The following is a 27,200-nucleotide window of genomic DNA, read 5'->3' as shown; positions in this document are numbered from 1 at the left end:
GGGAGCCAGGAGGAGCCCGGGGGTTCAGCAGGAGGCGCCACACCGCTCACTCCTCCCTCGCACGTTGCCTCCTCAGGCTCCTGGCCTTCGAGAGGAGAAGGTGGGTTGGTGGGAGAGCCAGAACCTGCCCTGAAGAATAGAATAGAATAGAAGGGAATGGAATAGATATTGGAAGGAAGAGTAGAGTGGAATGGAATAGAGAGTGGAGTGAAGTGGAGTGGAGTGGAGTGGAGTAGAGTAAATAGAATAGAATAGAATAGAATAGAATAGAATAGAATAGAATAGAATAGAATAGAATAGATACTGAATGAAGAATAGAATAGAGTAGAGTAGAATAAATAGAATAGAAAATAGAGAATAGAATAGGAACAATAGAATAAATATTGGATGAAGAATAGAATAGAGTAGAACAAATAGAATAGAATAGAAAATAGAGAATAGAATGGAATAGGAACAGAATAGAATAAATATTAAATGAATAGAATAGATAGAGTAGAATAAATAGAATAGCATAGAATAGAATAGAATAGAATAGCATAGAATAGAATAGAATAGAATAGAATAGAATAGAATAGAATAGAATAGAATAGAATACAGAGTGAAGTAGAAGAGAATTAGAATAGAATAGAAAATAGAATAGAATAGAAAAGAAAATAGAGAGTAGAATAGAATAGGAACAGAATAGAATAATATTGGATGAAGTATAGAATAGAATAGAGTAGAATAAATAGAACAGAATACAAAATAGAGAATAGAATAGGAACAGAATAAAATAAATATTAAATGAAGAATAGAATAGAGTAGAATAAATAGAATAGAATAAAATAAAATAAAATAGAGAATAGAATAGAAAATAGAGAATAGAATAGAAAATAGAGAATAGAATAGAATAAATATTGGATGAAGAATAGAGTAGAGTAGAATAAATAGAATAGAATAGAAAATAGAGACTAGAATAGAATAGAATAGAATAGAATAAATATTGGATGAAGAATAGAGTAGAGTAGAATAAATAGAATAGAATAGAAAATAGAGAATAGAATAGAATAGAATAAATATTGGATGAAGAATAGAGTAGAGCAGAATAAATAGAATAGAATAGAAAATAGAGAATAGAATAGATATTGGAATGAAAAATAGAATGGAATGGGAATGGGAATGGGAATCGAATAGAATAACGGAGCTGGAAGGGACTTCAGAGGTCTTCTAGTCCAACCCTTGCTCAGGCAGGAAACGCTACACCACTTCAGACAAATGGTTATCCAATCTATTCTTAAAAACTTCCAGTGTTGGAGCATTCACAACTGCTGGAGGAAAGTCGTTCCGCCGGTTAATTGTTCTGACTATTAGGATATTTCTCCTCAATTCCAGGTTGAGTTTCTCCTTGTTCAGTTTCCATCCGTTGCTCCTCCTCCACCCTTCAGGGGCTTTGGAGAAGAGATTGACCCCTTCCTCCTCCTCTCTGGGGCAGCCCCTGAGATCTTGGAAGGCTGCTATCATGTCCCCTCTAGTCCTTCCTTTCACCAAACTAGACGTACCCAGGTCCTGCAACCGTTCTTTATATAGGTTTTAGAGCCTCCAGCCCCTTAATCCTCTTGGTTGCTCTTCTCTGCACTCTTTTCCCAGAGTCTCAACCTCTTTTTGACATCATGGCAACCAAAACTGGATGCCGTATATTCCAAGCGTGGCCTTACCACGGCACCAGCGGCATCTCCGTTTTTCATCCTGGCACCTGCTCTGTGGCAACTATGCCATAGTCTGGTTTTCCTGTTTCCCTCCCAGTTCGGATCAAAGAGACCCCAACCCTGAGGACACAGACAAACCTCCAGGTGGCCTCAACGACCCTCTAAAAAGGATGCAAACGACCAGCTGCCTGCAAGGAGGATCAACCCTTCCTTTCCCCACCATCCAGTCAGAGCTGAAGAAGCTTCTGGGATGAGAAGAGAAATGTCTTCCAAAGGAAAACATAGAAAGTCCAGTTGCCATTTAAAAAACAAACAAAAAAAAGGCACCGTTGGGACAACCGGGATGTGGATGGCTGAGCATCTCTACAGACGTCTATCTCTGGTGGCTTCCCCTCAAGTGGGCTGCTCCCCTGTAGGTGGGCAGGGAACAGGTGTGACTCTACGTGCCCAGAGGACCAGAACCTCCTCCAGGGTTTCAACCCTCTTCGAGAGAGGTTTGAAGGAAAGGCCAACTCCACACACCTCCTGACCTCGCCATCTTAGCTTCTCCCTTCCATAACCAGCTTCCTTTCGGACCCGACATCGGATCCATGGAGCAAACGATGGGTGCATTTTCCCGCTAGACCTTCCCCTTTCCTCAAGGTAACTTCTTGGACCTCTACAAGTTTCCCTCAACTCTTTCCAATGACCTCCCCAGGGAGGTCAAAAAAAATAAAAAATAAATCAAGATGGCAGCACTTTTACCCGTGTTCAAAGGGTTGAGGTTTCCAATGATGCGGTTGGCATTCTGATTTTATTTTTTTTAAATCTCCTCCTTGTCAACTCACAAAGCACTCCTAGGCCTGTTTTCGAGTTGCCATACACAGAGGGAATCTGAAGGAGCAATACAGCAAGTTTAAAACCAGAAGTCCATTCCAATACTTCTTACAAAGATTGTAGCCTAGGCTACCGGATCTTCTGACCTCGAAAACCCTTCGTTGGAGAACGTGATGGATGATACCCAGCCCGTGAAGGTGCTTCATTGGAGAATCTGATCTATGACACACCCAGGGGGGGAGTGCGGGGGGGAAACGGGGTCACAGGAGACTGTGAATTACATGTGCCGTTAACCTACATGGCTTCATTTAGGTTAATGCTGGCATGTTGCTCTTAATAAATCTCTTGGTTTCTTTTGAAGTTGGGCTCGAGGCTCATGATTCGATTAGGGCAATTGCCGGAATCCTGACACTTCTATATGGACTCACTTAACAGTGGTCAACCCTGCATAACGTGCTAAAATATAATGCATATCAGCAGAAATGTTACAATATTGCCAGGAGAATAGCCAGTTGGACTGGATCGTTTCAGGGTTAGCATCCAGCACATCTGGATAGGAGTCATGTCGGGGCAGGCTACTTCCGGTTTGAGCTTCTTCGGCGACAGACCGCAACCTCGTCTCTGCGAGGCTTCGATCCGTGCTCACCGCTGGAGCACCCCGAGGCAGCTGGTTTTGGGACTAAGCCACCCCGCAGAGGTGGTGAAGAGCGGGGAGACTGCCTGCAGGGTTGAGGAGAGCCGCATCTCCTCAGCTGGCCATTACTCCCTTTCCCGAAGGTGGTTGTAGCGGTGGTCAGAAATGGCCACCATAAAGAAGAACACGACCGGAAAAGAATGTGCAGGAGGAAGATAAGAAGAGAAAGTTTTGGGTGACTGGGTCAAACAGCAAAAGGAACAAATAAGGTACCCTGGAATTGAAACTATTAAAAAAAAAACAATAACATTGTTCCCTAAGAAGATTTTTAAGCTGTGAAGGAGAGAGAAAAGGGAAAGGATTTGGGTTTTTTTTTTCTCATCTTCCTATACTGACAGCTAAGGGACTTAAGCAAGAAATTGGAAAAAAAATCCACTTTGACATTAATAGGCATTTAATGCTGAAAATAAAAAGTCAAAGGGATTAATAAAGATTTCTGGATAATTAAAAGCTTTGGAAAACGGGAGAGAAAAAGAATAAAAGGGCAGGATCTGGAAGGGAGGAGACTGCCTGGAATTAAAAAGAACTTACAGCAAAATCTCAACAAGACTTCCAAATGATACATTCTAACTGAAATATCGCAACAAAAACCCCAGGAAGAGAAAAGTGGAAAAAGAAATAAGAAGAAATAACTTGGGACTATTTGGATTACTTGATGATTTCTGGATTTTTGGTTATTGTATTTGAATGACTAAAATCAATCGGGTGGTTGTTTAAAACTGTTTAAAATGGCTCCACTTTTAGAAGAACTGAAAATGGAACTTAAAAAGTACAAAGAAGATGCACAAGGAGTGAGAGGTAGTTTTGGCTTCGTATTTCAATTTTTAGAAATGGAGATTTGGAATTATGAGAAAGGACAAGAAATGCCTGCAGAACAAGAAGATTGCGACAAAGAAGAAGCCATCTTTAATGAACAAGTAATCTTAGGTGGGGAAAAAAAAGGAAAGGGGGGAAAGAGAATGGAAAGTTTACGATTGGGGAAAACAACTCAAAAAAAAAAAAAAAAATAGAGTGAAAAGTAAGTATAAAATCAGAAAGCAACAGAAGAGGGAAATGCAGAAGAGAGAATCAGAAGTAGAGAGACAAGGGGGTAAAAAGGGGAGGGAGAAGATGAGAGGGAAGAAAGAAAGGAAAAGAAGTTATAAAGGACAGAAACAAAATATAGAGAAACAGGGCCTATTTAGAGATAATGGGTGAAAATTTAATGGAAAAAGGGACTCTGCAAAGGTACATAAGATATATTAGAAACAGAAATAATTTTAGAAAATATGAATCAATGTATGATTAAAATGTCTGATAAAATAGCTATTGTAATTCAGTGGAATGCTTGTCAATAAATAAATGTAACAAAATGAATATTTAATGATTTATAAAACACATGTGAAGAGAAATAAGGGAAAAATTAATTATGGAGATTATATGTGTTTTTAAGGAAGTATGACATTTAATTGAAAAGAAGTGTTGAAGATGGTAAGATTTTAATGATTATTAATGATAGAACTGAATTGGAATGGAATGAGGTTTTATAATTACATATATTTATAAAATTACATATATTTATAATCTTCCTCCGCAATCTCCATTGTGTATATTCTCTTTTAATCCCTTCCTCCGCAATCTCTCCACTGTATACTCTCTTTTAATCCCTTCCTCTGCAATCTCCACTGTATATACTCTCTTTTAATCCCTTCCTCCACAATCTCTCCATTGTGTATATTCCCTTTTAATCCCTTCCTCCGCAATCTCTCCATTGTGTATACTCTCTTTTAATCCCTTCCTTTGCAATCTCTCCACTGTGTATATTCTCTATTAATCCCTTCCTCCGCAATCTCTCCATTGTGTATATTCTCTTTTAATCCCTTCCTCCGCAATCTCTCCAATGTGTATACTCTCTTTTAATCCCTTCCTCCGCAATCTCTCCAATGTGTATACTCTCTTTTAATCCCTTCCTCTGCAATCTCTCCACTGTATATACTCTCTTTTAATCCCTTCCTCTGCAATCTCTCCACTGTGTATATTCTCTTTTAATCCCTTCCTCTGCAATCTCTCCACTGTGTATATTCTCTATTAATCCCTTCCTCCGCAATCTCTCCAATGTGTATACTCTCTTTTAATCCCTTCCTCTGCAATCTCTCCACTGTATATACTCTCTTTTAATCCCTTCCTCCGCAATCTCTCCAACGTGTATACTCTCTTTTAATCCCTTCCTCCGCAATCTCTCCACTGTGTATACTCTCTTTTCATCCCTTCCTCCGCAATCTCTCCATGGTGTATATTCCCTTTTCATCCCTTCCTCCGCAATCTCTCCCCTCTAGGTAGTAGGATTGCGGCGGGAGGGGAAATACAGGCAAGGCTGACTGGGGAATCGTGGGAGTGGAAGAAGTCCCCCCCCCTCTTAAAGTCCCTGTGGTCGAATAACGCTACCTCAAGGCAAACGTGGGCAACTTTGGGCATCTGTGGCCGACCCGGAATAAATTAGACGAATTGGCCGTGATGCAGAATAAAAACATCAACTCAGCTTCCCTTAGGGAACAGGTCCAATTTCCTGTTTTGTTTTGTTTTCTTCCTTTCCAAAACTGCCGGGCCTTTTTTAGGGTTTAGGTCTCCTTACTCCCCCCACACACACCCCAAAAAGCAGACCCACAGTTTGCACTCAATCTCCCACCCTGTTTTTCCCCTTTTTGGCCTGAGCCGTCTTCGCAAAACCTCCCCGTGTCCTCAAGCTCTCTCGCCAGGAGGGGGAGGAAGGAGGCTCCAGGGATGAAAAGCCCCTCTGTTTGGGGAGACAGTCGCAGCTGCCATCTCAAAAAGAAAAAAAGGGGGGGCGAGAGAATTGACCGAATTCCTTTGCAGAGCCAACACTTCCCTTCCTGCAAGGCGTTGGCCTTGGGCTTCTTCCTGGCCCCATCGGCCACAGCTGTGCATGCACATGGGATGTGGGGTGGGGTGGGTGAGGGAGGAGTCAGAGAGGAAGAGGAAGGCAGCCCAGCAGGGTGTGGGGTGGGGAATTTGGGGGGGGGTTTGGGGGATACTCACTCCCCCCGGGCAGACTGTCTCGGTCGAAAATGCACAGCTTGTAGCCGTATTCGTTCTCCAAGACGCCCCGAAGGGTCAACAGCACAAAGTCCTCTTCTTCCGTGTTCCGGGCGTAGGAGACGTAAATGTCGTATTCCTTCCCATCTGGAGAGAAGGGGGAGAAGCAGAAAGGAGTGAGGGGCTCTGGGGGGGGTGGGGTTGGGGGTCTTCGTGAACTGGGCCGCGGATGAAGTCTGCATCCCTGGGTAGCAAAAGCAGAACGTCCCAGGGGCAGAGATGGAAGGGGCCTCAGAGGTCCTCCAGTCCAGCCCGCTGTTCAGAATATGGAAGGGACCTTGGAGGTCGTCTAGCCTGACCCGTTGCTCAGAATATAGAATAACAGGGTTGGAAGGGACCTCAGAGGTCGTCTAGTCTGACCCATTTCTGAGAATATAGAATAATGGAAGGTACATCGGAGGTCCTCTAGTCCAACCCGCTGCTCAGAATATGGAAGACCAGAGTTGGAAGGGACCTCGGAGGTCATCCAGCCCGACCCATTGCTCAGAATATAGAATAACAGGGTTGGAAGGGACCTCAGAGGTCGTCTAGTCTGACCCGTTTCTCAGAATATAGAATAATGGAAGGGGCCTCGGAGGTCCTCTAGTCCAACCCTTCGCTCAAGCAGGAGGGCCCTACACCACCTCAGACCCATGGCTGTCTAATCTCTTCTTTAAAACCTTCCAGGTTCTTCCCTGCCAATGAGCGTGAGTTCAAGTCCTGCCTTAGGCCTGAAAGGCAGCTGGAGGACCCTGGGCCAATCTCTCTCTCTCTCAGCCCAGCCCACCTCACAGGGGTGTCGCAGGGAAAACAGGAGGAGGGGGGAGTATTACTCTGGCTGGGAGAGACAAGGGAGGCACGGCGGTGGGCCAAGCACCAGGCCCACGTGGGGAGGAAGACGAAGGTCACGGGCAAAGCAGACGGCGGCCAGGGCTCCCTTACCGAGGACGGTTTCGTCGGTCCCAAAGTGAGCACGGTAGAAGAGGACCATTTCCAGCCAGTAGAAGTGGTAAATGACCGTCAGGAGGACCACCAGCATCACAGTGGCCCCCAGACCACAGGCGAGCTCCACAGTGTATCTCAAAACTGGGGCTGAAGGGGGAGGGGGGAGGAGGAGGAGGAGGAGGAGAAAGGGAGGAGGAAGGAGAGGAGGAAAGGGAGGGGGAGGAAGGGAACGTATAGAAGAGGAGAAGGGAGGAGGAAAAGGAGAAGAAAGGGAAGGAGGCGGAGGAGAGAAGGAAGGAGAGGAGGAAGAGATATGGAGGAGCAGGAGGAGGAGGAGGAGAAGGGGAGGAAAGGGAGGAAGAGAAGGTATAGAAGAGGAGGAGGAAGGGAGGGAGGAGGAGGAGGAAAAGGAGAAAAAAGGGAGGAGGAAGGAGAGTACGAAGAGATATGGAGAAGCAGGAGGAGGAGGAGGAGGGGAGGAAAGGGAGGAAGAGAAGGTATAGAAGAGGAGGAGGAAGGGAGGGAGGAGGAGGAGGAGAAGGTATGAAAGAGGAGAAGGAGGGGAGCAAGTACGAGGAGGAGAACAGGAGGAGGTGGAGAGGAGGAGGTATAGAGGAGAATGAGGGGAAGAAAGGGGGCAGGAGAATGTATGGAAAGAGGACAAGGGAGGAGGAGGAGGAAGGAGAAGGAGAAGAAGAAGAAGAAGAAGAAGAAGAAGAAGAAGAAGAAGAAGAAGAAGAAGAAGAAGAAGAAGAAGAAGAAGAAGAAGAAGAAGAAGAAGAAGAAGAAGAAGAAGAAGAAGAAGAAGAAGAAGAAGAAGAAGAAGAAGAAAGGAAAAGTTTATTATTTTCACAACACACCGAAAACGGCTGTTTCTGGAAGATCAGAAGCCCCCCAGCTATACCTGACTTTTCAAACAAGAAAAAGTTTCCCTGGAGGAAGGACCTGCCCGCAAAGAGCGCATGAATGTTATTATGGGATGGGAGGAGGAGGAGAGGACACCTAAACTTCTGCTTAAGCCCAGCCCAAGACCCTCCTGGCTCCCATCCCTTGGGATCCGTTCCTGGAGCCGCTTCCAAAGCCAGGAGCCCCTCAACCCCTTGGAGGGTTCAGATCTCCTCATCACCTTGAACCCCTGAAAGATCTTCTCCACCTTCTGAATCCAAACCGACCCTCCTCCTCCTCCTTTCCTGCTCTGAGGCCCGTAAGGAGAAGGAATAAAACCAAATTAACTTCAGAAGGATGCGAGAAAAACTGGACCGGCATCCAGACGGTCCCTTATTCCTGTTCTTTTATTCTTCTACTTTTTTTTTTAAATCAAGCCATCTTTTATTTTATTTATACATTTTCCCCCTTCAAATACACACACGCGCCTGGGGAAGAGCGCCTTGTCGGAGTCACTTGAAATCGACAAGCAGGGGTGGGCTTTAGCCGGGTCGCACTGGTTCAGCCAAACCGGTTGCTCATTTTACACCTCGTTCAGCGAACCGGTAGTTCTCACGACGGGTTGGCCCTGCCCAACCTGCCCCGCCCCCCCTCCCAGGGGTCCCCAAGCAGCCCCTTTTGGGTGCCAGGTAAGGGCACGGCTCGTGTGGAGACGTCCGATTTGTACGACAAGCCAACAAAAACCTGGCACGCAATTGATTCCTTTAAGTTTGCGGACTTCCCTGAGCAGCGCACAAACCCTTTAAAAACCTCATTTCCTCCGCCGCCCTCCGTTCTTCCAAGTGTCCTTTTTGCAAATGTGGCCCTGGGTCTCTTGACGGACATATGCAAAAAAAAATAAAATAAATAAAATAAAATCTGACGCGGGAAAAAGATTCCCTAACTGGCACTAGCCAGGTATGTTGGCTTTGGGTCACATAATTCATAGCCAACATACAACAGATCTAGAGCAGAGGTCTCATTCTCGCGGCCCGCGGACCAATTGCGGCCCGCAGGACGATACCCTGCAGCCCCCACCGTGATATGAAAGTATAATATCAGTGCGGCCCGCAGGGGGAATGGACCTCTGAAGGAAGTCCCGCCCGCCGTTCCTCATCGTGGCTGACATTCGATGCTAGGCTAAGCTACACCGACTTTATGCACCCACTACGCTTGTCACAACAGTGTGACGGATGACGAACAGTCCGGTAGCGTTCACCTTTTTTTGCGGTCGCCATTTCCGGTGCTTTCTACCACGATCAAACGCAGAGAAAGGCAACTGCCACCGGGCTGTTCGTCATCCGCCGTGCTGTTGTGACAAGTAGAAGCGGAAATGACGTCACGCGTCGAGACGTTCTCCATGCGTCGCTAGCTGGCTAAAAACTTCTATGAATGCGGCCCAGCCTCACCCAGTGTCTGCCTCCAGTGGCCCCCAGGGAAATTGAGTTTGAGACCCCTGATCGAGAGGCATTCAGCGAAGACGAGTCAGAGACAAATAGGGGAGGGGGCTGTGCTCTGAACTGGCTTCCTGGGGCACCTCCTCTCTCTGGGAAAGGTAGCCCACCAAGCAGGGCTCTTGGGCAGCCCAGGGACTGGCCGGTCGATTTTGGAAAATCACTGGAGGCTTTCAAAAATAAACCGGACCACCCTTGGACTTGGACGGTATAAGAAGCCTGCTTTGAGAAGGGGTCTTGTGGCCTGCCAGTGGTCAGCGGACCGGGTGGCAGAATTGGACAGTGAGGAGGTTGGAGAGGAACCTGGGCCAGTCCTGGAGTCGAGGGAAGGCTCGGATGAGGGCTCTGCGTCGGAAGCAGAGATGTAGCCAGGGCCGCCCGACAGTTATCAGCTGCCTTCAGAGTCGGAGATCAGTGGGGAAGAAGAGCAGCTGGAGCCTGTTCCCAGTGTGCGCATGTGCAGAGCTGCCAGGAGAAGGGAACAGCTAAGGAACAAGGGTCACTCGGGAGTAGAGACTCAGGTGGACAGTGAATGGCTCCTTCTAAAGGGAATAAATAGGAGCGAAAGGGAGCGGGTTTTGCAGGGAGGAGGACTGTGGTGTTCTCTAATGTTGATAGATATTTGTTGCCCAACTAGGTAACATCATCAGTGCTCAAAGGGTCAGGTTTGCACTCTCACCGGTTGTTGTGGGTCAACTCGGACAGACTGGAGTCTGGGGAAGGCTCGGACAAGGGCTCTGTGTCAGAGGCAGAGATGGAGCCGGGCGTCCAACAGTGATCAGCTGCCTCGGAGTCGGAGATCAGTGGGGAAGAAGAGCAGCTGGAGCCTGTTCCCAGTGTGCGCATGCACAGAGCTGCCAGATGAAGGGAACAGTTAAGGAACAAGGATCGACTCAGGAGTAAGGGCACAGGTGGATGGTGAATGGCCCCTCCCTTAGGGAATAAAAGAGGAGTGAAAGGGGAGTGGGCTTTGCAGGAGGCAATTAGTTCAATTCATGAGGGGTGAAGATCTGTTCCTGACTTCTTGCCAAGTAAATTGCTGCTACAACGTGGTGTTTGGAAGCTATCCGCCTGGCAACTCTCCCAGCCTGATCAAGGTCTGTGATCGTAAATCACCCTTGAAAGACTTTTGGCCGGGACTTTGCTGGATAGGAAGGATAGGAATTCACATTAGCCTTAGACAAAGGAGTTTTGTGGGGGACAAGAAGTCTGCTTCATGAATTTGGGAAGCCTGGGTCAGAACAGTGGTTGGACTAGAAGATCTCCGAGCTCCCTTCCAGTTCTATGAAACCACTGGACAAACCCCGGTTTCCCTTAGGTCTGAACGTGGATTTCCCTCCCCTTTTTCTCTTCTGAGGAGGCTGGAGAAAACCAGAGGGCGCTTTGGGGACGTTTGTGGTCCCCACCAAAATGGAGAAAGCAAAATCCTCCAGCTTCTCCTTCCCTGCGCGGAGCAGAGCTGAAAGATTCCCAGAAAAACTCTGTGTGTGTGTGTGTGTGTGTGTGTGTGTGGCGCTGCTTGGGTGGGGTGGGGGGTGGGGTGGGCTTCCTTACGTTTCATCCTCACGACCGCCTGGGCGTGCACGATGCCTCGGTTGTTCTGGGCGAAGCAGGTGAAATTGCGTTTCAAGTCCTTCTCCGTTACACGGGGCGCGATCAGCGTCTTTTCGATCTTGGTCCCTCCGATCGATAAGGGGGTCTCCCTAGAGAAGGTCCGGGAGAGAAAAGAGACGGAAACAGAATAGCAATAGCCCTTAGACATATATATGTATATGTATACGTATATGTATATGTATATGTATGTTGATGTAATAGATGATCGATCGATTCGATCGATCTTTTTATTCGGGTTTTCTCCGCGTAAGATTGGAAGTATCTAGGCAACATTTCGATGAAGTCTCATTCATCATCTTCAGGCTTGTGTCTTCAGCTCTGTGCTTCTCAGAGTGAAGTACTGACAGTATTGCAGTATTTAAAGGTCTTCCACAAAGAAGACGGGGTCAAGTTATTCTCCAAAGCATCAGAAGACTTCGGGCCAATCGCCAGGGCACTGTGAGTTCTAGACCCACCTAATGTCAACTCCTAAAATATTTCTCTCGTCTGTTTAGAGTTGCCCACAGAAAGGGAGAGGGGAGCAGCGCGGCAGCTTGCAAACCGAAAGTGCATTCCATAAATAGTTTTCAAAGATGGTCTCTAAGTAACCGAAGTTTTTGCTGCGCAAAATTCTAACTGGAGATCATGACTGATGACTCTGGGCTATGGAGGTGTCCCGTTGGAGGATATGAATGAGGATTCACCCAGGGGGTGGGGGGGAAAACCAGGGTCAAGGGTGACAACGAATTACCATGTCTCAGAGTTGGCTACACCCAGGCAATGCTGGACATGTTAAGTCACAATAAATCCTTTTGAAGTTTTGGAAGTTTGGCTCAAAATTCATGATTTAATTGGGAAGTATTGCCTGAATCCTGACAGCTAGCTGAGTCTAGCATGAAAGCCAGCTGGGTGATTTTGGGCCAATCACCAGGAGGCTGCGAGTTCTGGTCCCACCTTAGGCACGGAAGCCAGGTGGGTGACTTTGGGCCCAAAGACTCACCCATCTCCCCCCACCCACTGTCAACCTAGAGAAAGCCGTGACTTTCCCCTTGGAGTCAAGCGGACAGCCCCGGTCACTTACGTGGTGGACACATTGAACTTGAAGTCGGTGATGTCATCTGAGTGTCTTCCATCAATGGCCCACCAGACCTCCTGCGGAGAGTCCTTCAGGAACGTGAAAGTGACCTCACAATGGAGAAAAAGTTGTTCACCTGGCACGAGGAAGAACAGGAAGGTTCGCCTTAACGTGGTAGCTCCTGTTCCCACGGGAAGGAGGGCCTTCCAGCCTAAACAACTCTCTCTATCTCCACTCCTTGGGCAAGCCCCAAACCCTTCCCACATAACCACCAAAGGGAAAGTAAGAAAAACAATATATACTAAGCCTAACTGACATTGCTACGCGTATGTCAATTTCAGGGAAGGGACTCTTGGCAGCAGGAGGACCCATCATGCAAGATGCAGACAGCGAAGGAGACGACCCAATGGCAAGCGAAGCTACAGTTTAAAATGTGGGAAAAGTACATCCGGTGTTTCACAGTTAATGACATTTGTTGATTCTTCACTGAGGCCAGCAGAACATGTAGCCCTGAAGCCTTGGTTCATTGCGGGAACATTATGAAGTTAAGAAAATTTGGGATTCTAGGATTTTCAGGGGGAAGTTACAATATTTCATTTATTGGAAAAGCTATGCAATTTCACAAGCGACTTGGGCAAACGGCTGGAAAGTTCACGCTGATAGATGGGTGGGAAAATTCCATGAAAAATATCCACACGAGCCCAAGGGGAAGTCTGTGTCAGAGGAGGTTAAAGTGCGCATGGTATGATGGCGTTTAACTTAATTTCAATCTCTGTGTCTTCTATGTCATGGCGGGAGTTTTTTTTTGTTCAAACGAGGGAGGGCAGACTGTCAAGCCAGAAATTGACATACGCGTAGCAATGTCAGTCAGGCTTAGTATATATTGTTTTTCTTACTTTCCCTTTGGTGGTTATGTGGGAAGGGTTTTGGGCTTGCCCAAGGAGTGAAGATAGAGAGAGTTGTTTAGGCTGGAAGGCCCTCCTTCCCATGGGAACACGAGCTACCACGTTAAGGCCCCCTGACGTGGAGATTTTTGACATCAGGCAACGTTGAATTACTTCTATTAGATATTGTGACTTTTGGGGGGTTATTTCTAACTTCTAATATTGTGGGGTGATTCCGGGTTGTGTTAGATCTGGAATTACGACGACTTTGCCAATTTGATGCTTCCCTAAATAAAATGTTTTGAAAGATGGACTTGGCTTTTTTATTTTTAAATAGATTTCATCGCTTGGAAACTTGACACAGAGGAAAGACCACCCTATCATGCCTCAGCATATAACTTTTATATACTGTTGTTGCTCTCTCGCCCCAGCTAGTGGCCGGAGAGACAAACACCAAATATATTGTTTGAAGCTGACCCACCCCTTTACCCATCAGCCCACCCTCTCAAAACAAGTGCATGCTGGGAAGCCAGACTCCATTTCCTTTAGCATTTGGAGAAAGCAGACGCACAACAAAGAATCCATCTTAATCTGTGGCACATGGTTATCCAAGGACAAAGCCACATCCCAGACACACAGAGCATGGCTGGTGAGATTTCAATTGCTTGCAATTTATTAATTGTTATATTCAACAGTAAGTGAATGCTGTCTATTTTGTATTTGGTTCTCACTGTATGTATCCCTGTTTTCCCCCAGTTTCACCATATCCTGTCCTTTCAATAAAGCATCCAGTGCTTTATTGGAGGGTAGGTGAGCTTAGCTGCGTGTCGAACGTGTAGTGAGGACAGAACACACACACACGGCCTTGCAATCCAGCTTTATAAGGCAGAGGCTGACCCGGAGAGCAAGGAAATGGTATAGGATCTCCTTCTTGAGCAGAGAGTCAGACTAGAAGACCCCCAGGGTCCCTTCCAGCTCAATTCTGAACTGAAATGGAATTGAATTGGGATCTGATGAACAAGTGGTCACAACGGGACCATTACCTGGCTTGAGTTCATAGGTGATCCACTTTGTTGGGGAAATGATCACAGGAGGCGTTGATTTTTCGGGTGATTCTACAAACCAAGTTTAAAAAAAAAAGAAGTCAGCAAAGAGGCATGTGGAATTCATTTCTTTCTGTAGAATCCATGGCCTGCTTTCCTCCCTGAAGATGGGCAGGCTTCCCCTCCCAGAATTCCCTGTGTCAACTCATAAAATATTTCTCTGGTCTTTTTAGAGTGGCCAAGAGAAAGGGAGGGGGGAGAGAGGGGTTTGAAAGAGCAGTGCGGCAGCTTGGAAACAGAAACTGCGTTCCATAAATAGCTTTTTCAAAGATAGTAACGAGGTGACCGAAGTTTCTGCCGTGCAAAATTCTAACTGGAGAGCATGATCGATGACTCTGGGCTATGGAGGTGTCCCATTGGAGAATATATGAATTAGGATACACCCAGAGGGTAGTGGGGGGAAAACCAGGGTCAAGGGTGACAAGGAATTGTGTGTCTCAGAGTCGGCTGCAGCCATGCAAGTGCCAGCATGTTTACTCCTAATAAATCCTTTGGAAGTTTTTGAAGTTTGGCTCGAGACTCATGATTTAAATGGGGGTGAAGTGCCAGAATCCAGACACCCTGGCACTCATGCGTTCCCTTTTGACATGTATACTCATTTGTGGCTTGCTTATTCTCTTGTAATCCCTTCCTCTGCAATCTCTCCACTCTATGGGGTGGTTTTTCCTAGTCAGGTGCTTTGCATTCTTTCTTCTCCGCTACCATCCTTCTCTTCTTCGCTATTTCTTCTCTTCCATACCTCCAACCCTTTCTCTCTCTTCCCTGGACTGCGCTGTCACTCATCCTCAACATCTGTCCGGAAGGGCTTTGAACTCCCCACCTCCCCGATTTCCTTCTATATTTTCATCTTTAGGACAGTGTGTGTCTCTCATGCTTAGTGGCTGGAAGGTGGGTCAAAGGCCAGAATCTCTTGCCCACCATGTGAGAGTCCACTTCGGCAACAGAGTGGTCAAGGCCTGGAATGCTCTTCCCAACTCAATTGCTCCAGCCTCAACCCCTCAACCTCAAACTGTCTACCGTGGCCCTTGCCCCATTCCTAAGAGGTCCTTAAAGGGGGGCGTATATAAGCCCACCAGCGTGCCTCCCCATTTACCTGTATTTATTTCCCTTGTTTGGGTTTACGTTCAGACCTACACTTGTTCTCTTGTACGTGTTTGACAAGCAAATAAAATAAACAATAAGTAAATAAAAATGTGTGAACTTCATCAGCCAGAATTCTCTGGCTACAAATGCATTCCCTTTTGGTGTTATCCCCATTGTGGCCTGCTTACTCTCTTATTATCCCTTCCTCTGCATCTCTCTGTTCTAGAGCAGAGGTCACCAAACTTTTGGACCTCAGGGACCCCTCAAACTCGTCATTTTAAATCCCGCGGACCTGAGACCCTGGGAAAATCCCCCCCAAAAAAGTCTGCAGGAAAATCCCCCACCCCGTTTTCCTACCGATCGATCGTTCTGTATTTGGGGTCTCCAGCTCCGTTCTCAGCGGGAGAGAGAGAGAGAGAGAGAGACTTTTGGCTTTGTGCAAGGAAAGCAGCAGAAGCCGCAAAAATCTTTCTTTCTCTCCCCCAAAACTCCACCAGAAAGGAGTCCTTGCAGCCTCTTCGAGCAGGAGGCCTTGCAGGGTCCCCAAGACTCATTTCTGGCGGAGTTTGGGGGAGAGAAAGAAAGACTTTGGCTGCTTTCCTTGCGTGCAGTCAGAAGCAGAAGAAGAAAGAAGTGGAAAGAAGCAGCCCGGGGGCCAGGCCAGGTCCGTGGGGCAAATTCCCCTCCTCCATCCTTTCCCCCCTCCCCTCACTCCCTCCTGTTGTCCTCAATGCAAGCAATGCAAGCCTTGTGTTCCCAAGGCCATGTGGGCGGTGCAACCTTGTGTTCCTGCACAGCCTGGATTGTGTGGGGGGATATTTCTCTGTGGACCACCAAAATTTTCTCACGGACCAGCAGTGGTCCCCGGCCCACTGGTTGGTGACCACTGCTCTAGAGGATAGGAGGGGAAATTAAAAAAAAACCCAGACATGGCCAGTTGGGGAATCGTGGGAATGGAAGCCCACCCACCTTCAAGCAGCCAATCCTGAGAAACGCTGCAGTGGTTGAACCCACATCTGGATACTGGATGGGTTCAAAGATGGGATATATATCTTCTCGTATCTCCGTTCACTATATTTTGGAGGCATCCATACCTTCAGACGGAACTTTAGGCATTGTAGTCACAGGTAAGAAACCTTACACCTCAACTGATTCACCTCTGGAAGGACCATGTCCAGCCACATCCTCCTTCCTTGGCACCTTCTCAGCACCAATAACCTTCTACGCAACCGTAGTAACCTTCCTTCCTTTCACTTATCCCCTCCCACTTGTGACCGAATGACTGTCACTTTGTCGCTTGTATCCTAATGATTTATATGGACTGTTTCCCACTATGATTTGATTGCTTATCGTAGCCTATGACTATTATCATTAAGTGTTGGACCTGATGATTCTTGACTCCTGACGGATGTCTCTTTCCTTTTAGGTACACTGAGAGCATTTGCACCAAAGACAAATTCCTTGTGTGTCCAATCACACTTGGCCAATAAAAAGAATTCTATTCTATTTGCTATTCTATTTTCTATTCTATTCTATTCTATTCTATTCTATTCTATTTTCTTTTCATTCTATTCTATTCTATTCTATTCTATTCTATTCTATTCTATTCTATTCTATTCTATTCTATTCTATTCTATGCTACTCTACTCCACTCTACTCTTCATTCCAATATCTCATCTCTTCTCTTCTCTTCTACATCCCAGTATTCTATTCTATTCTATTTATTCTATTCTATTCTAATTCCTATTCCTTTCTATTCCTTTCTATTCCTTTCTATTCTATTCTATTCTATTCTGTTCTGTTCTGTTCTGTTCTATTCTATTCTATTCTATTCTATTCTATTCTATTCTATGCTATGCTACTCTACTCTACTCTTCATTCCAATATCTCATCTCATCTCATCTCTTCTCTTCTCTTCTCTTCTACATCCCAGTATTCTATTCTATTCTATTCTATTCTATTCTATTCTATTCTATTCTATTCTATTCTATTCTATTCTAATTCCTATTCTATTCTATTCTATTCTATTCTATTCTATTCTATTCTATTCTATTCTATTCTATTCTTATTCCTATTCCTATTCCTATTCTATTCCTATTCTATTCTATTCTATTCTATTCTATTCTATTCTATTCTATTCTTATTCTTATTCTTATTCTTATTCCTATTCCTATTCCTATGCTATTCTCCACAACACAAGTCAACAAAGAGGATAAGAACTGCCCGAAACTCCGAGGTTGCTCCAGATGGTACATCTTTGCTGCTACGGGGAACCTGCGTGTAGCAAAATCAAAGCGGGGTCCCCAGCACCTCGGCGGAACGCCAGACGTCTGATTTCCTAAGGTTGGGGGGGGCTTCTCTGCCCGCTCTCTTATCGGCCAATTGGGACCCAACGGGCAGAGAAAGGAGTGGATGGACTGTGGGGGGGGGGAAGAGCGAGGCCAACCGTTACCAAAGAGATGAGAAGGGAAAAAAGTAGATGAAGTCTGGGAACGCGTGTGCAAAATGTCTCAGACAAGACGCCCCTGTAATTCATGCGGTTTTAAAAATAATATTTTTTTTAAAAAAAACACCACCACCACCCTCATTTTGCAAGCATTCCTACGTAAGGGGGCTGGATTGGCATATCCGGGCTGAGCTTTTTCAAGTGCTAACTATTTCTGCAGGGCAGCTTAGCAACCAGCCCCCTGAAGGATGCAAAGCTTGCCACGACACACACACCCCCACCGCTCCCCAGATGCCAGCATAATTTTATTTTTATTTTATTTTTTTTGCCTGCCAGCTTGGGAGGCTTCGGATGCGAAGGAGCTGCTGGAGGTCACCGGCTTTGGGGAAGCTGGCAGAGAGGCTGGCGAGAAAGGCTTAGGATCGAATCGAAAAGGTTGGAAAGTAGAAGGAAATGACACTGAGGTTTCACCAGGTGCGTTTCGGGTGGGGGACGACTCACAATGGATTGTGTTTCTGGAAAAAACGAAGCTAAGGGATCTAACCATCCTGTCTGCTTTGCCCACATGAAGGGGAAATTTAATTCCAACTCCCAGGACAAGCCAGGAGCCTCCAAACTTAGCAACACTGAGACTTATGGACTTCAACTCCAGTTGTGACACCCAACACACATCCTCCACGGTCCGTAGAGATTCTCACTCATCCAGGTCCCAAAAGTGCTTTTATTTTTTTGTCTTCCAAGAGGCAAACTGGACTTTCAGTATTTTTTCTCTGAAGATGTTTCGCTTCTCATCCCAGAAGCTTCTTCAGCTCTGACTGGATGGTGGGGAATGGAAGGATTGATACTCCTTGCAGGCAGCTGGTCATTTGCATCCTTTGAGAGGGTCCTTGAGGCCACTTGGAGGCCTCAGGGTCACCTGGGTGGTGCAAATGGTTCCTGTAGTCTGCGATTTTTTCCCCCCTCTGGAAATCCATTCCAAGGGTGTCCATCCCAAATTGTTATCTCTAAAAGGAAGACATGGATAAACCTCCAAGTGGCCTCAAGGACCCTCTAAATAAAACAAGGGTCTTCGCACTTGGCAAGTTTAAGACTGGTGCACTTCAACTCCCAGAATTCCTGGAGCTAACATGACTGGAGGAGGAGGAGGAATTCTGGGAGTTGAAGTCCACCAATCTTAAAGCTGTCAAGTTGGAAGACCCCTGCTCTAAAAGAATACAAATGACCAGCTGTCTTCAAGGAATATAAACCCTTCCATTCAGTGGTGGGATTTAATTTTCTTTTTTTACTACCTGTCCTGTGGGTGTGGCTTGGTGGGCGTGGCAGGGGAAGGATACTATAAAATCTCCGGTCAGAGGTGGGATTTGCCGGTTCTCTGAACTACTCAAAATTTCTGATACCGGTTCTCCAGAACTGGTCAGAACCGGCTGAAGACCCACCTCTGCTTCCATTCCCCACTGAAGAGCTGTCAGAGTATATCCATGAACTGGAACAGAGCTTGGTCACAAGGTCAGCCAACGAATAGGCATAGCAACTAAGTCAGCCAATGAGGACTGTTTGGAAATTGAAACTAGAATTAGCCTAGGCGTGGCTCTATATGAAGCGCTGCAACTCTGCAGCGATGTTGAGCTCGGAGTCTGTCTATTGAAGATGAAATTGTTTCTCTCCTCTGCTTGCCTGCTGAACTAAAGTGAAAGAGAAACTAGCTTGCTTGCTTGTCGAAGACTGGAGCTCTGCTCTGCTCTGAACTTGCGACATGTTTCTGTCTGAGTGAAGGGAATAGCAATCATAAATAAAGAAATGTAGTAAAATATATTATAGCCTTAAGTGGAGAGCTACTCTATAGGCGTTCGTTTTCTTGTATATGTAGAAGCATTTCGGTTAAGCATTTATCACTCTACAGGCATTTCTTATCTTGCTTTTGTAAACAAGATTTCCTTAACCTTTCACTTGTTGCCAGAAAGACATTTGTCTTTTGCAGGAAAGATGTAAATCTAAGCTAGAGAGTTATAGAATAGAATAGAATAGAATAGAATAGAATAGAATAGAATAGAATAGAATATAGAGCAGAGTAGAACAGAATAGAATAGAAAATGAATAGAATAGAATAGAATAGAATAGAATAGAATAGAATAGAATAGAATAAGAAATAAAATACAATAAGGAATAGAATAAGAAATAAAATACAATAAGGAATAGAATAGAATAGAATAGAATAGAATAGAATAGAATAGAATAGAATAGAATAGAATAGAATAGAATACTTTTATTGGCCAAGTGTGATTGGACACACAAGAAGTTTGTCTTTGGTGCAAATGTTCTCAATGTACATAAAAGAAAAGATAAATTCGTCAAGAATCATCAGGTGCAACACTTAATGATAATAATAGGGTACAATAAGCCATCAAATCATACTAGGAAACAGTCCATATAAATCGTAAGGATGCAAGAGACAACGTTACATACAGTCACAAGCTGGAGGGGAGGGGCGATAAGGAGTGATGAAAAGATTGACACTAATAGTAGTGCAGACTTTGTAAATAGTTGGACAGTGTTGAGGGAATTATTTGTTTGACGGCATTGGGGAAAAAACTCCCCTTGTGTCTAGTTGTTCTGGTGTGCAGGGCTCTATAGCCTCGTTTTGAGGGAAGGAGTTGACACAGTTTATGTCCGGGATGTGAGGGGTGTGTAGATATTTTCACAGCCCTCTTTCTGACTCGTGCAGTACACAGGTCCTCGATGGAAGGCAGGTGGGTGGTAATTGTTTTTTACAATGCAGTTACTCTACTTGTAAGGATCTTAAAGGTATACGAAGACTCTTACTTGCTCTCTACGCTTTGTAGCCTTCCTCTCATATCTACCTTGTGTGTATGTGAGGGTGGGTCTTACCCTAACCTTATGGATCAATTAAAGTTAGATTTGGTTCTTCAAAGCCGCTGCTTAAGTTCCTTTGTGGCACACGGTGGTCTTAAGTTATAGCCGGACTTCCCAGTGTAAAAGTATGCATCCCCTCACGAAAGCGTTGTCATGAATGGAAATGAGGTTGTATAGAAGAAAATAGGTTGAATAAAAATTATTTTCAAAAAAGGAAAGTCATGCGTTATAGAGTTCCGACAGTTGAAGTCCTCATACCTGCAAAGGGGCGGAGACACCCACTCACCTAACCCCGCCCACAACTCTCCTTACCAACGACCTTGACTCTCATCGTCCGTGTCAGGGAGAAATCCCGCCCATTCTCCCGGTAACTCGCCACGCAGGTGTACTCGCCCTCGTACGCGGTTTCGACGATGGCAAAAGTGAGGTTGAGCCCATTGGGGATCCGATCGGGATACTCATATTTCATCAGGTGGCACTCCTGCAACGGGAAGAGGAAGGCAAACTGGTGTCACAGGAGGGTGGACCTTTGCAGAGGGCTGGCTGGCTAGAAAAACCGAAGCCACGCCCTGGATCTCCTGGGATGGAGTTCAGACAACCAGGTGAAGCAGGTTCGGTCAGGGGGCGCCAACCTTTTGGACCTCCGGGACCACCAAACTCGTCCTTTTAAATCCCGTGGACCAGAGACCCTGGGAAAATACCCCCCAAAACGTCTACAGGAAAATCCCCCGTTCCGTTTTCCTACCGATCGATCCTTCTTTATTCGGGATCGCAGGATATTGTCTCCAGCTCTGTTCTCAGGGAGAGACTTTTGGCTTCGTGCAAGGAAAGCAGCAGAAGCCGCAGAAGTCTTTCTTTCTCTCCCCCAAACTCTGCCAGAAAGGAGTCTTTGCCGGCACAGCCTCTTGGAGCAGGAGGCCTTGCAGGGTCCCCAAAGACTCATTTCTGGCGGAGTTTGGGGGAGAGAAAGAGAGACTTTGGCTGCTTTCCTTGCGTGCAGCCAAAAGCAGAAGAAGGAAGAAGCGGAAAGAAGGAGCCGCGTGGCCTGGCCAGGTGTGTGGGGCGCGTGGGGCAAGTTCCCCCTCCACCTTCCCCCTCCCCTCACTCCCTTGTGCTGTTCGCAGTGGCGACGCAAGCCTTCTGCTCCCGCGGTCCATGTGGGCAGCGCAGCCTTGTGTTCCTGTGCAGCCTGGATTATTTGCTTTGGGGGGGACATTTCTCTGCGGACCCCCAACATTTTCTCACGGACCAGCAGTGGTCCCCGGCCCACTGGATGGCGACCCCTGGGCTAGAAGAAGGCGTGAAACTAGGCAGGTCTTCCAGATCCGAGCAATGACACAACCGTGTAAAAAAACAGATGACAGGGAGTCCTCAGTTTATGACAACTTAGCCCCAAATTTCCCATTGCTGAGCAAGCTGGTTGTCTCGCTTAACAACGGTCTCATCAGCCACAACCCCTTGCTTAGCCACGTGACCCCTGGTCCCAGTGGTGCGGCAGGTCAAGGGGTCCCTGTTTGAAATATAAATAAAGAAATGAGAATATTTCTGGCAGCTCAGCAGAGCCAAACCGCTCCTTCCCTGCGCTGCCTTTTCCGACATTTTTAAGGAGAAAAGGAACAGTGGGGAAGAGAGACACCTGCACAACATCTCCTCCAATGTTCACCTTGTGTGTTGAATAACAAAATAAAAAAGTTGGAAGGCACTTTGGAGATTAAATCAGAATTGAGTTGGAGGGGACCTTGGAGGTCTTCTAGACCAACCTCCTGCTCAAGCAGGAGACCCTGTACCATTCCGGACAAATGGCTGTCCAGTCTCTTCTTAAAATCCTCCAGTGATGGAGCATCCACAACTTCTGGTGGCAAGCAGTTCCACTGGCTAATTGTCCTCACTTTTAGGAAGTTTCTCCTTAATTCCAGGTTGCTTCTCTCCTTGATTAGTTTCTATCCTTTGCTTCTTGTCTTGTCTTCTTGTCTTATTTTGCTCTTCGACCCATCGAAAGCAATCAGACCACGCAACGATGACCCGGGGCTGGGTGCCAAGTCCTCTCTTGTACGGGAATTCTGGGCGTTGATGTCCTCGCATCTTAAACCAGGCTGTCTAGGGAATTCTGGGAGTTGAAGTTCACCCCTTTTCAAATGGCTGACTTTGAGAAACACAAGGGGGTGGGGGTGGGGGAATACAGTGGGTTAAAAGCTTTGGTGGGTTTTCTGGACATGCCGACCCAGATGTTACAGATCCATTCATTGTACAAACCCCAGGGTGTGTGTGTGTGTGTGTGTGAGAGAGAGAGAGAGAGAGAAAATAAACTGTGGCGGCCCCTTAAATACCGGAATGCTGCTATCTGGTCTCCTCCAGTCCTTCTTTTCTCTCGACTGGCCGCTCCGAAATCCTGCAACCATTCATGAGTTTTAGTCTCCAGGCCTTTAGTTGCTCTTCTCTGCACTTTTTCCAAAATCTCAACCTGTTTTTCGTAATGTGGTGACCAAAACTGCAGTATTTCAGGTGTGGTCTTCATGTGACCTTGATTCTAGGCCTCTGTTTCTACCGCCCTGGATTGTATTAGCGGTTTTGTGGCCACTGGCTCATGTTTAAGGGATGTTGTCGAGCCAGGTTTCTCCTAATCTGTACTTGTCCCTTTTGGGTCTTCCTGCCCAGGTGGCTTTTCTCCACATTCAATTTCGTTTTGTTGAAAAGGGTTCTGTTAAGGATTGCCAAATATGGTGGGAATAACAAATCCCCCTCAGTGGGATTTATGCTTTGGACAGCACCGGCTACAAAAGCGGGCACCCGCCGTAGCTGAGCAGCTTTTTCTTAACTGGACAGTAAATAGAGTTTACCTTTTCCTGCCGCGTCCTGCCTCTTATTCCCGCGGACGCATTTAACACGGGCAACGAGGATGGGGTCCTGAGCTGCGGAGAGAACAAAAGACACTTCGTGGGTTTCGGACGCCATTTTACCGGCCATCGTAGTGATCACGACCTCTCCGACCAACATGGCTCAACGCTCAACCAGCCTGGCCTACCGCCCGATGTCGATCCGCTATGAGCCGGCAAAGGAGAAATGGTCCTCATACGTGGGCCAATCCGATCTACGCCTGGAAGTCAACAGACTCGGAGCAGCCTCCGATGCACACAAAAAAGCGCATCGTTCCTAACCTACCGTGACAAGGAAATCTATGAAATGGCAGATGCCCTAATGGCGGAAGACCTGCGGAGCGTATCCTGGGATGAACTTCAACGGGCACTCAAGCGACATTACGCCCCTTTTCCCTCCAACCTGGCAAGACTTTTACATGCATAGCCAGAGAGAGAGAGAGAGAGAGAGGACAGAGAGAGAGAGAGAGAGAGAGAGAGAGAGAGAGAGAGGATCAACTTATTCGTGGCCGACTTGCGGAAGATAGCAAAAAACTGCAGCTTCACAGACACCGAAGGAATGATCCGAAACCAAATCACCCTGGGAACGAGGGACCTGGCGCTACAAAAGAAATCCTTGGTCCAGGAGGATGTCTCCTTCAAAGAAGCCATCGATGAGGCACAAACCGCAGAGTCCTCTGACAACTCGGCAGCACGGATCAGAGGGACGAGCAGGATCCATGCAACCGAGATGGATCGAAACCCTAACCGCAACGACTCCGCCTCAGAAGCAAGCGAGGGCGAAGATGAGGAAGTGCACAAGGTGACGTCCGGTAAGCCAGATCGGAAACCGAGAAATAAAGAGCTGCGGGGGTTGTGGAGGCCATCATCGCTGCTCGGCACGCCGTTGTAAAGACGCTATTTGCCGAAGATGTGAGCGCAGAGGCCACATCGCAGAGGAATGCCAAGCGATCCAACCGACCAACAAGGCATCATCACCCAGGAGGCAAGATGGCTGCCGGGGGCGGAAGGCCCCTGGTGCGAAATTCAGAAGGAGAGATGACGCCTGGGAAGAAGAATTACCCTTCACTTTTGTTGGCTACACCCAAAACCAGGTGAGACACGCCGATGCCTACGAGGCCAACCAAGTAACGGCCACAGTGTCCTTTGAGGGCAAGCCCTGCCGGATGGAAGTGGACTCGGGGTCCTACATATCCATGATATTATGGGACACCTTCAAAGGACTCCAACCCGACTCCCAGTGGCGCTTCCATCGACGATGGATCAGAGACCGCGATCGTACGCGGCTTTGATCCAGGTTAACCTTGTTGGAAGGGTCCCTACGGGACCAGAGTCATCTGACCCACACCTTGGAGGGGTGGGGGAAGAGGGGTAGACTGCCAGCTGGGTCAAGGGGAGTGCCAGCTGGGTCATCTCCCCTCCCTAGTTAGGTATTACTCCCCTGGAAGACAGGGATAAACAGCAGTCTAAAATGGCTGCCCCGAAGACGGAAAGCTGCCGGGACCAAAGTGTGCGCTGGAGCGGCGAAGTGGTGTAACCAGATAAAAGAACTTGATTTCTTCTTAACAACCCCAAGAAGTAGAAAAAAAGAGCCCTTGCTTAAGAGGATCACATCAGCGAACAGGAAATAAGAGGAAAAGACGAGGAGGCGAACAAAATGGGAGTATAAAAAGCTACAACAAAATTAGAGACTAAATTTTGAATACTATGTATAATATGGCATTAATTAGGCATTGAACAAAATTCTGGGCTTGCCTGGAATTGACTATTTTTAAGAAAGTTAATCATGGATCATGAAAAAGAAAAAAAGAAAAGAACTTTGAAAAGTGGAAAGCGATACAGAATGCCACCTAATGGTTAAAGACTTTTTTTCCTACAGAATTTTATGGAAATTTACTGGTCTTATAATTGTTATGAGATAAAAGACGAATAAAATAAGAAGAACCCCAGAAACTTTTAAAAAGGGGGAGAAATAAGAGGATATATAAATGTAATTTCCTGGGACTGTTGGGTGTTGATTTTGACAAAGAGACAGAAAGATTCATAAAGGAAAGAAAGATAAAAGGAGACTTTTGGCAAGGATTACAACAAAAGACTTTGAATATCAATAACTTAACTGATTATAAAAAAATGGAAGAAATAAGCAAAGACTAAGTTGGAATTGCAAATTGTAAGAGGAATGCTGAAAGAAAGAAGGGAAGTATTGGACATGCTGGCAAAGAAAATAATGGCGATGGTAGAAGAACAAAGAAATTTCAGTGAAGCGGAGTTAAAGGAAGAAGAAAGTGACGCAGACAGACACGGAGAACAAGAGATACTGCCAAAAGACACTAAAGGAACTAAAATTATGACACTGATGACAGAGTTAATAAATAAAAGAGAAAACGCTCCCAGGATTAAACAGAAGAAGAAGAAATTCTACAAGGAGAAACTTCAAAAAAGAGAACAGGAAAGGGGTGGGAGAAGAAGGGCGAAATACTGGAAGGAAAAAAAGAAGGAAGACCAGGGAAATTTAGAAAAGGGAAAGCTGGCTAAAATTAAAAGAAATAATAAAGCCGAAAAATTTAGAGATAAGGGTTAGGGATTCTATAAGGGGGATATCACATGGAATATATATTTTGTATTTAGTCTAAAACTTGCTGGGGCTTTGGAGAATAGGTTGACCCCAGGGGTGGGATTCAATTTTTTTTAACAACCGGTTCTGTGGCTGTAGCTTGGTGGTCATGTGACTGGGTGAGGCACCAAAATAACCCAGATGTCTCCTGCTGGAGACATGGAGTTGGACTTGATGACCTCTGAGGTCCCTTCCAGCCCTGGATTGCTGTGCTGTTTCAAAGCATCCTCTGAAACTGCGTCTGGTGCCAGGGCTTGTGGTCCTTTCTTCCTCTCCTTTTTCTCTTCATCCTTCTCTTCCTCTATCCACCCCTCCATCTATATCTCATTCACTTTCCCTTCCCTTCCCTCTTTCTCTCTTCCCTCCCTCCCTCCTTCTTTATCTTTCTTTCTTTCTTTCTTTCTTTCCTTTCTTTCTTCCCCTTTCTTTATTTTCTTTCTTTCTTTCTCTTTCTCTTTCTTTCTTTTCTTTCATTCATTCCTTCTCCCTTCCCACCCTTTCTTTCCTCCCTCTTTCTTTCTTTCCTCCCTTTCTTTCTTTCTCCTTTCCCTCCATCTCTTTTTCTTTCTTTCTTTCTTTCTTTCTTTCTTTCTTTCTTTCTTTCTTTCTTTCTTTCTTTCTTTCCTCTTTTCTTCCTTCCTTCCATCTTGCTTGCTTTCTCCCTTCCCTCCTCCCTCCTCTCTCTCTTTCTTTCTTTCTTTCTCCCTTCCCCTCCTCTTTCTCAGTGGTGCAATTCAAATTTTTTAACAACCGGTTCTGTGGGCGTGGCTTAGTTGGTGGGCATGGCTTGGTGGTCATGTGACTGGCTCGGCGTGGCCAACTCAACATCACTCACATCGAGGCACGCATGTCCTCGCCTGGCCTCTCGTGACTGTGGGGATGCTGCAACAGTCGTAAGTGTGAAAAAGGGTCATAAGTCACGTTTTTCAGTGCCATCGTAACTTTGAATGGTCCCTCCACACAAGCAAAGTACCAGCAAAGGAGGGGAAAAAACTCCAGAGATTTCCTGAGACAGGAAGTCTAGTCCTGCCAAGAACGTAATAAGGTTTAACGGAGAGGCAGTTTCTG

At 46.2% G+C, this 27,200-nt stretch overlaps 1 protein-coding gene across 6 annotated transcripts in view; it reads right to left on the bottom strand.

Moving 5' to 3' along the window:
- IL1RAP (interleukin 1 receptor accessory protein) overlaps positions 1 to 27,200 on the bottom strand; it is a 119,924-nt gene that overhangs the window by 13,271 nt on the left and 79,453 nt on the right. For 3 of the 6 annotated variants that reach the window (XM_087933737.1, XM_087933736.1, XM_087933740.1), the window contains 7 exons: positions 23,483 to 23,554; positions 20,958 to 21,126; positions 14,186 to 14,257; positions 12,265 to 12,394; positions 11,145 to 11,293; positions 7,210 to 7,359; positions 6,232 to 6,375 (listed from right to left, as the gene is read on the bottom strand). In XM_087933737.1, the coding sequence (XP_087789863.1) occupies positions 6,232 to 6,375; positions 7,210 to 7,359; positions 11,145 to 11,293; positions 12,265 to 12,394; positions 14,186 to 14,257; positions 20,958 to 21,126; positions 23,483 to 23,554 (886 nt within the window). The remainder of the gene's footprint in view (positions 1 to 6,231; positions 6,376 to 7,209; positions 7,360 to 11,144; positions 11,294 to 12,264; positions 12,395 to 14,185; positions 14,258 to 20,957; positions 21,127 to 23,482; positions 23,555 to 27,200) is intronic. The other 3 variants (XM_087933738.1, XM_087933741.1, XM_087933739.1) reach the window with 2 other exon arrangements.

The sequence above is a fragment of the Pseudonaja textilis genome, chromosome 4 (genome assembly GCF_049901715.1).
Source record: "Pseudonaja textilis isolate UNSWEBS1 chromosome 4, rPseTex1.2, whole genome shotgun sequence".
Lineage (NCBI taxonomy): Eukaryota > Metazoa > Chordata > Lepidosauria > Squamata > Elapidae > Pseudonaja > Pseudonaja textilis.
Note: the sequence above shows the minus strand (reverse complement) of the source record. Positions and strands in the feature narration are given on the sequence as shown.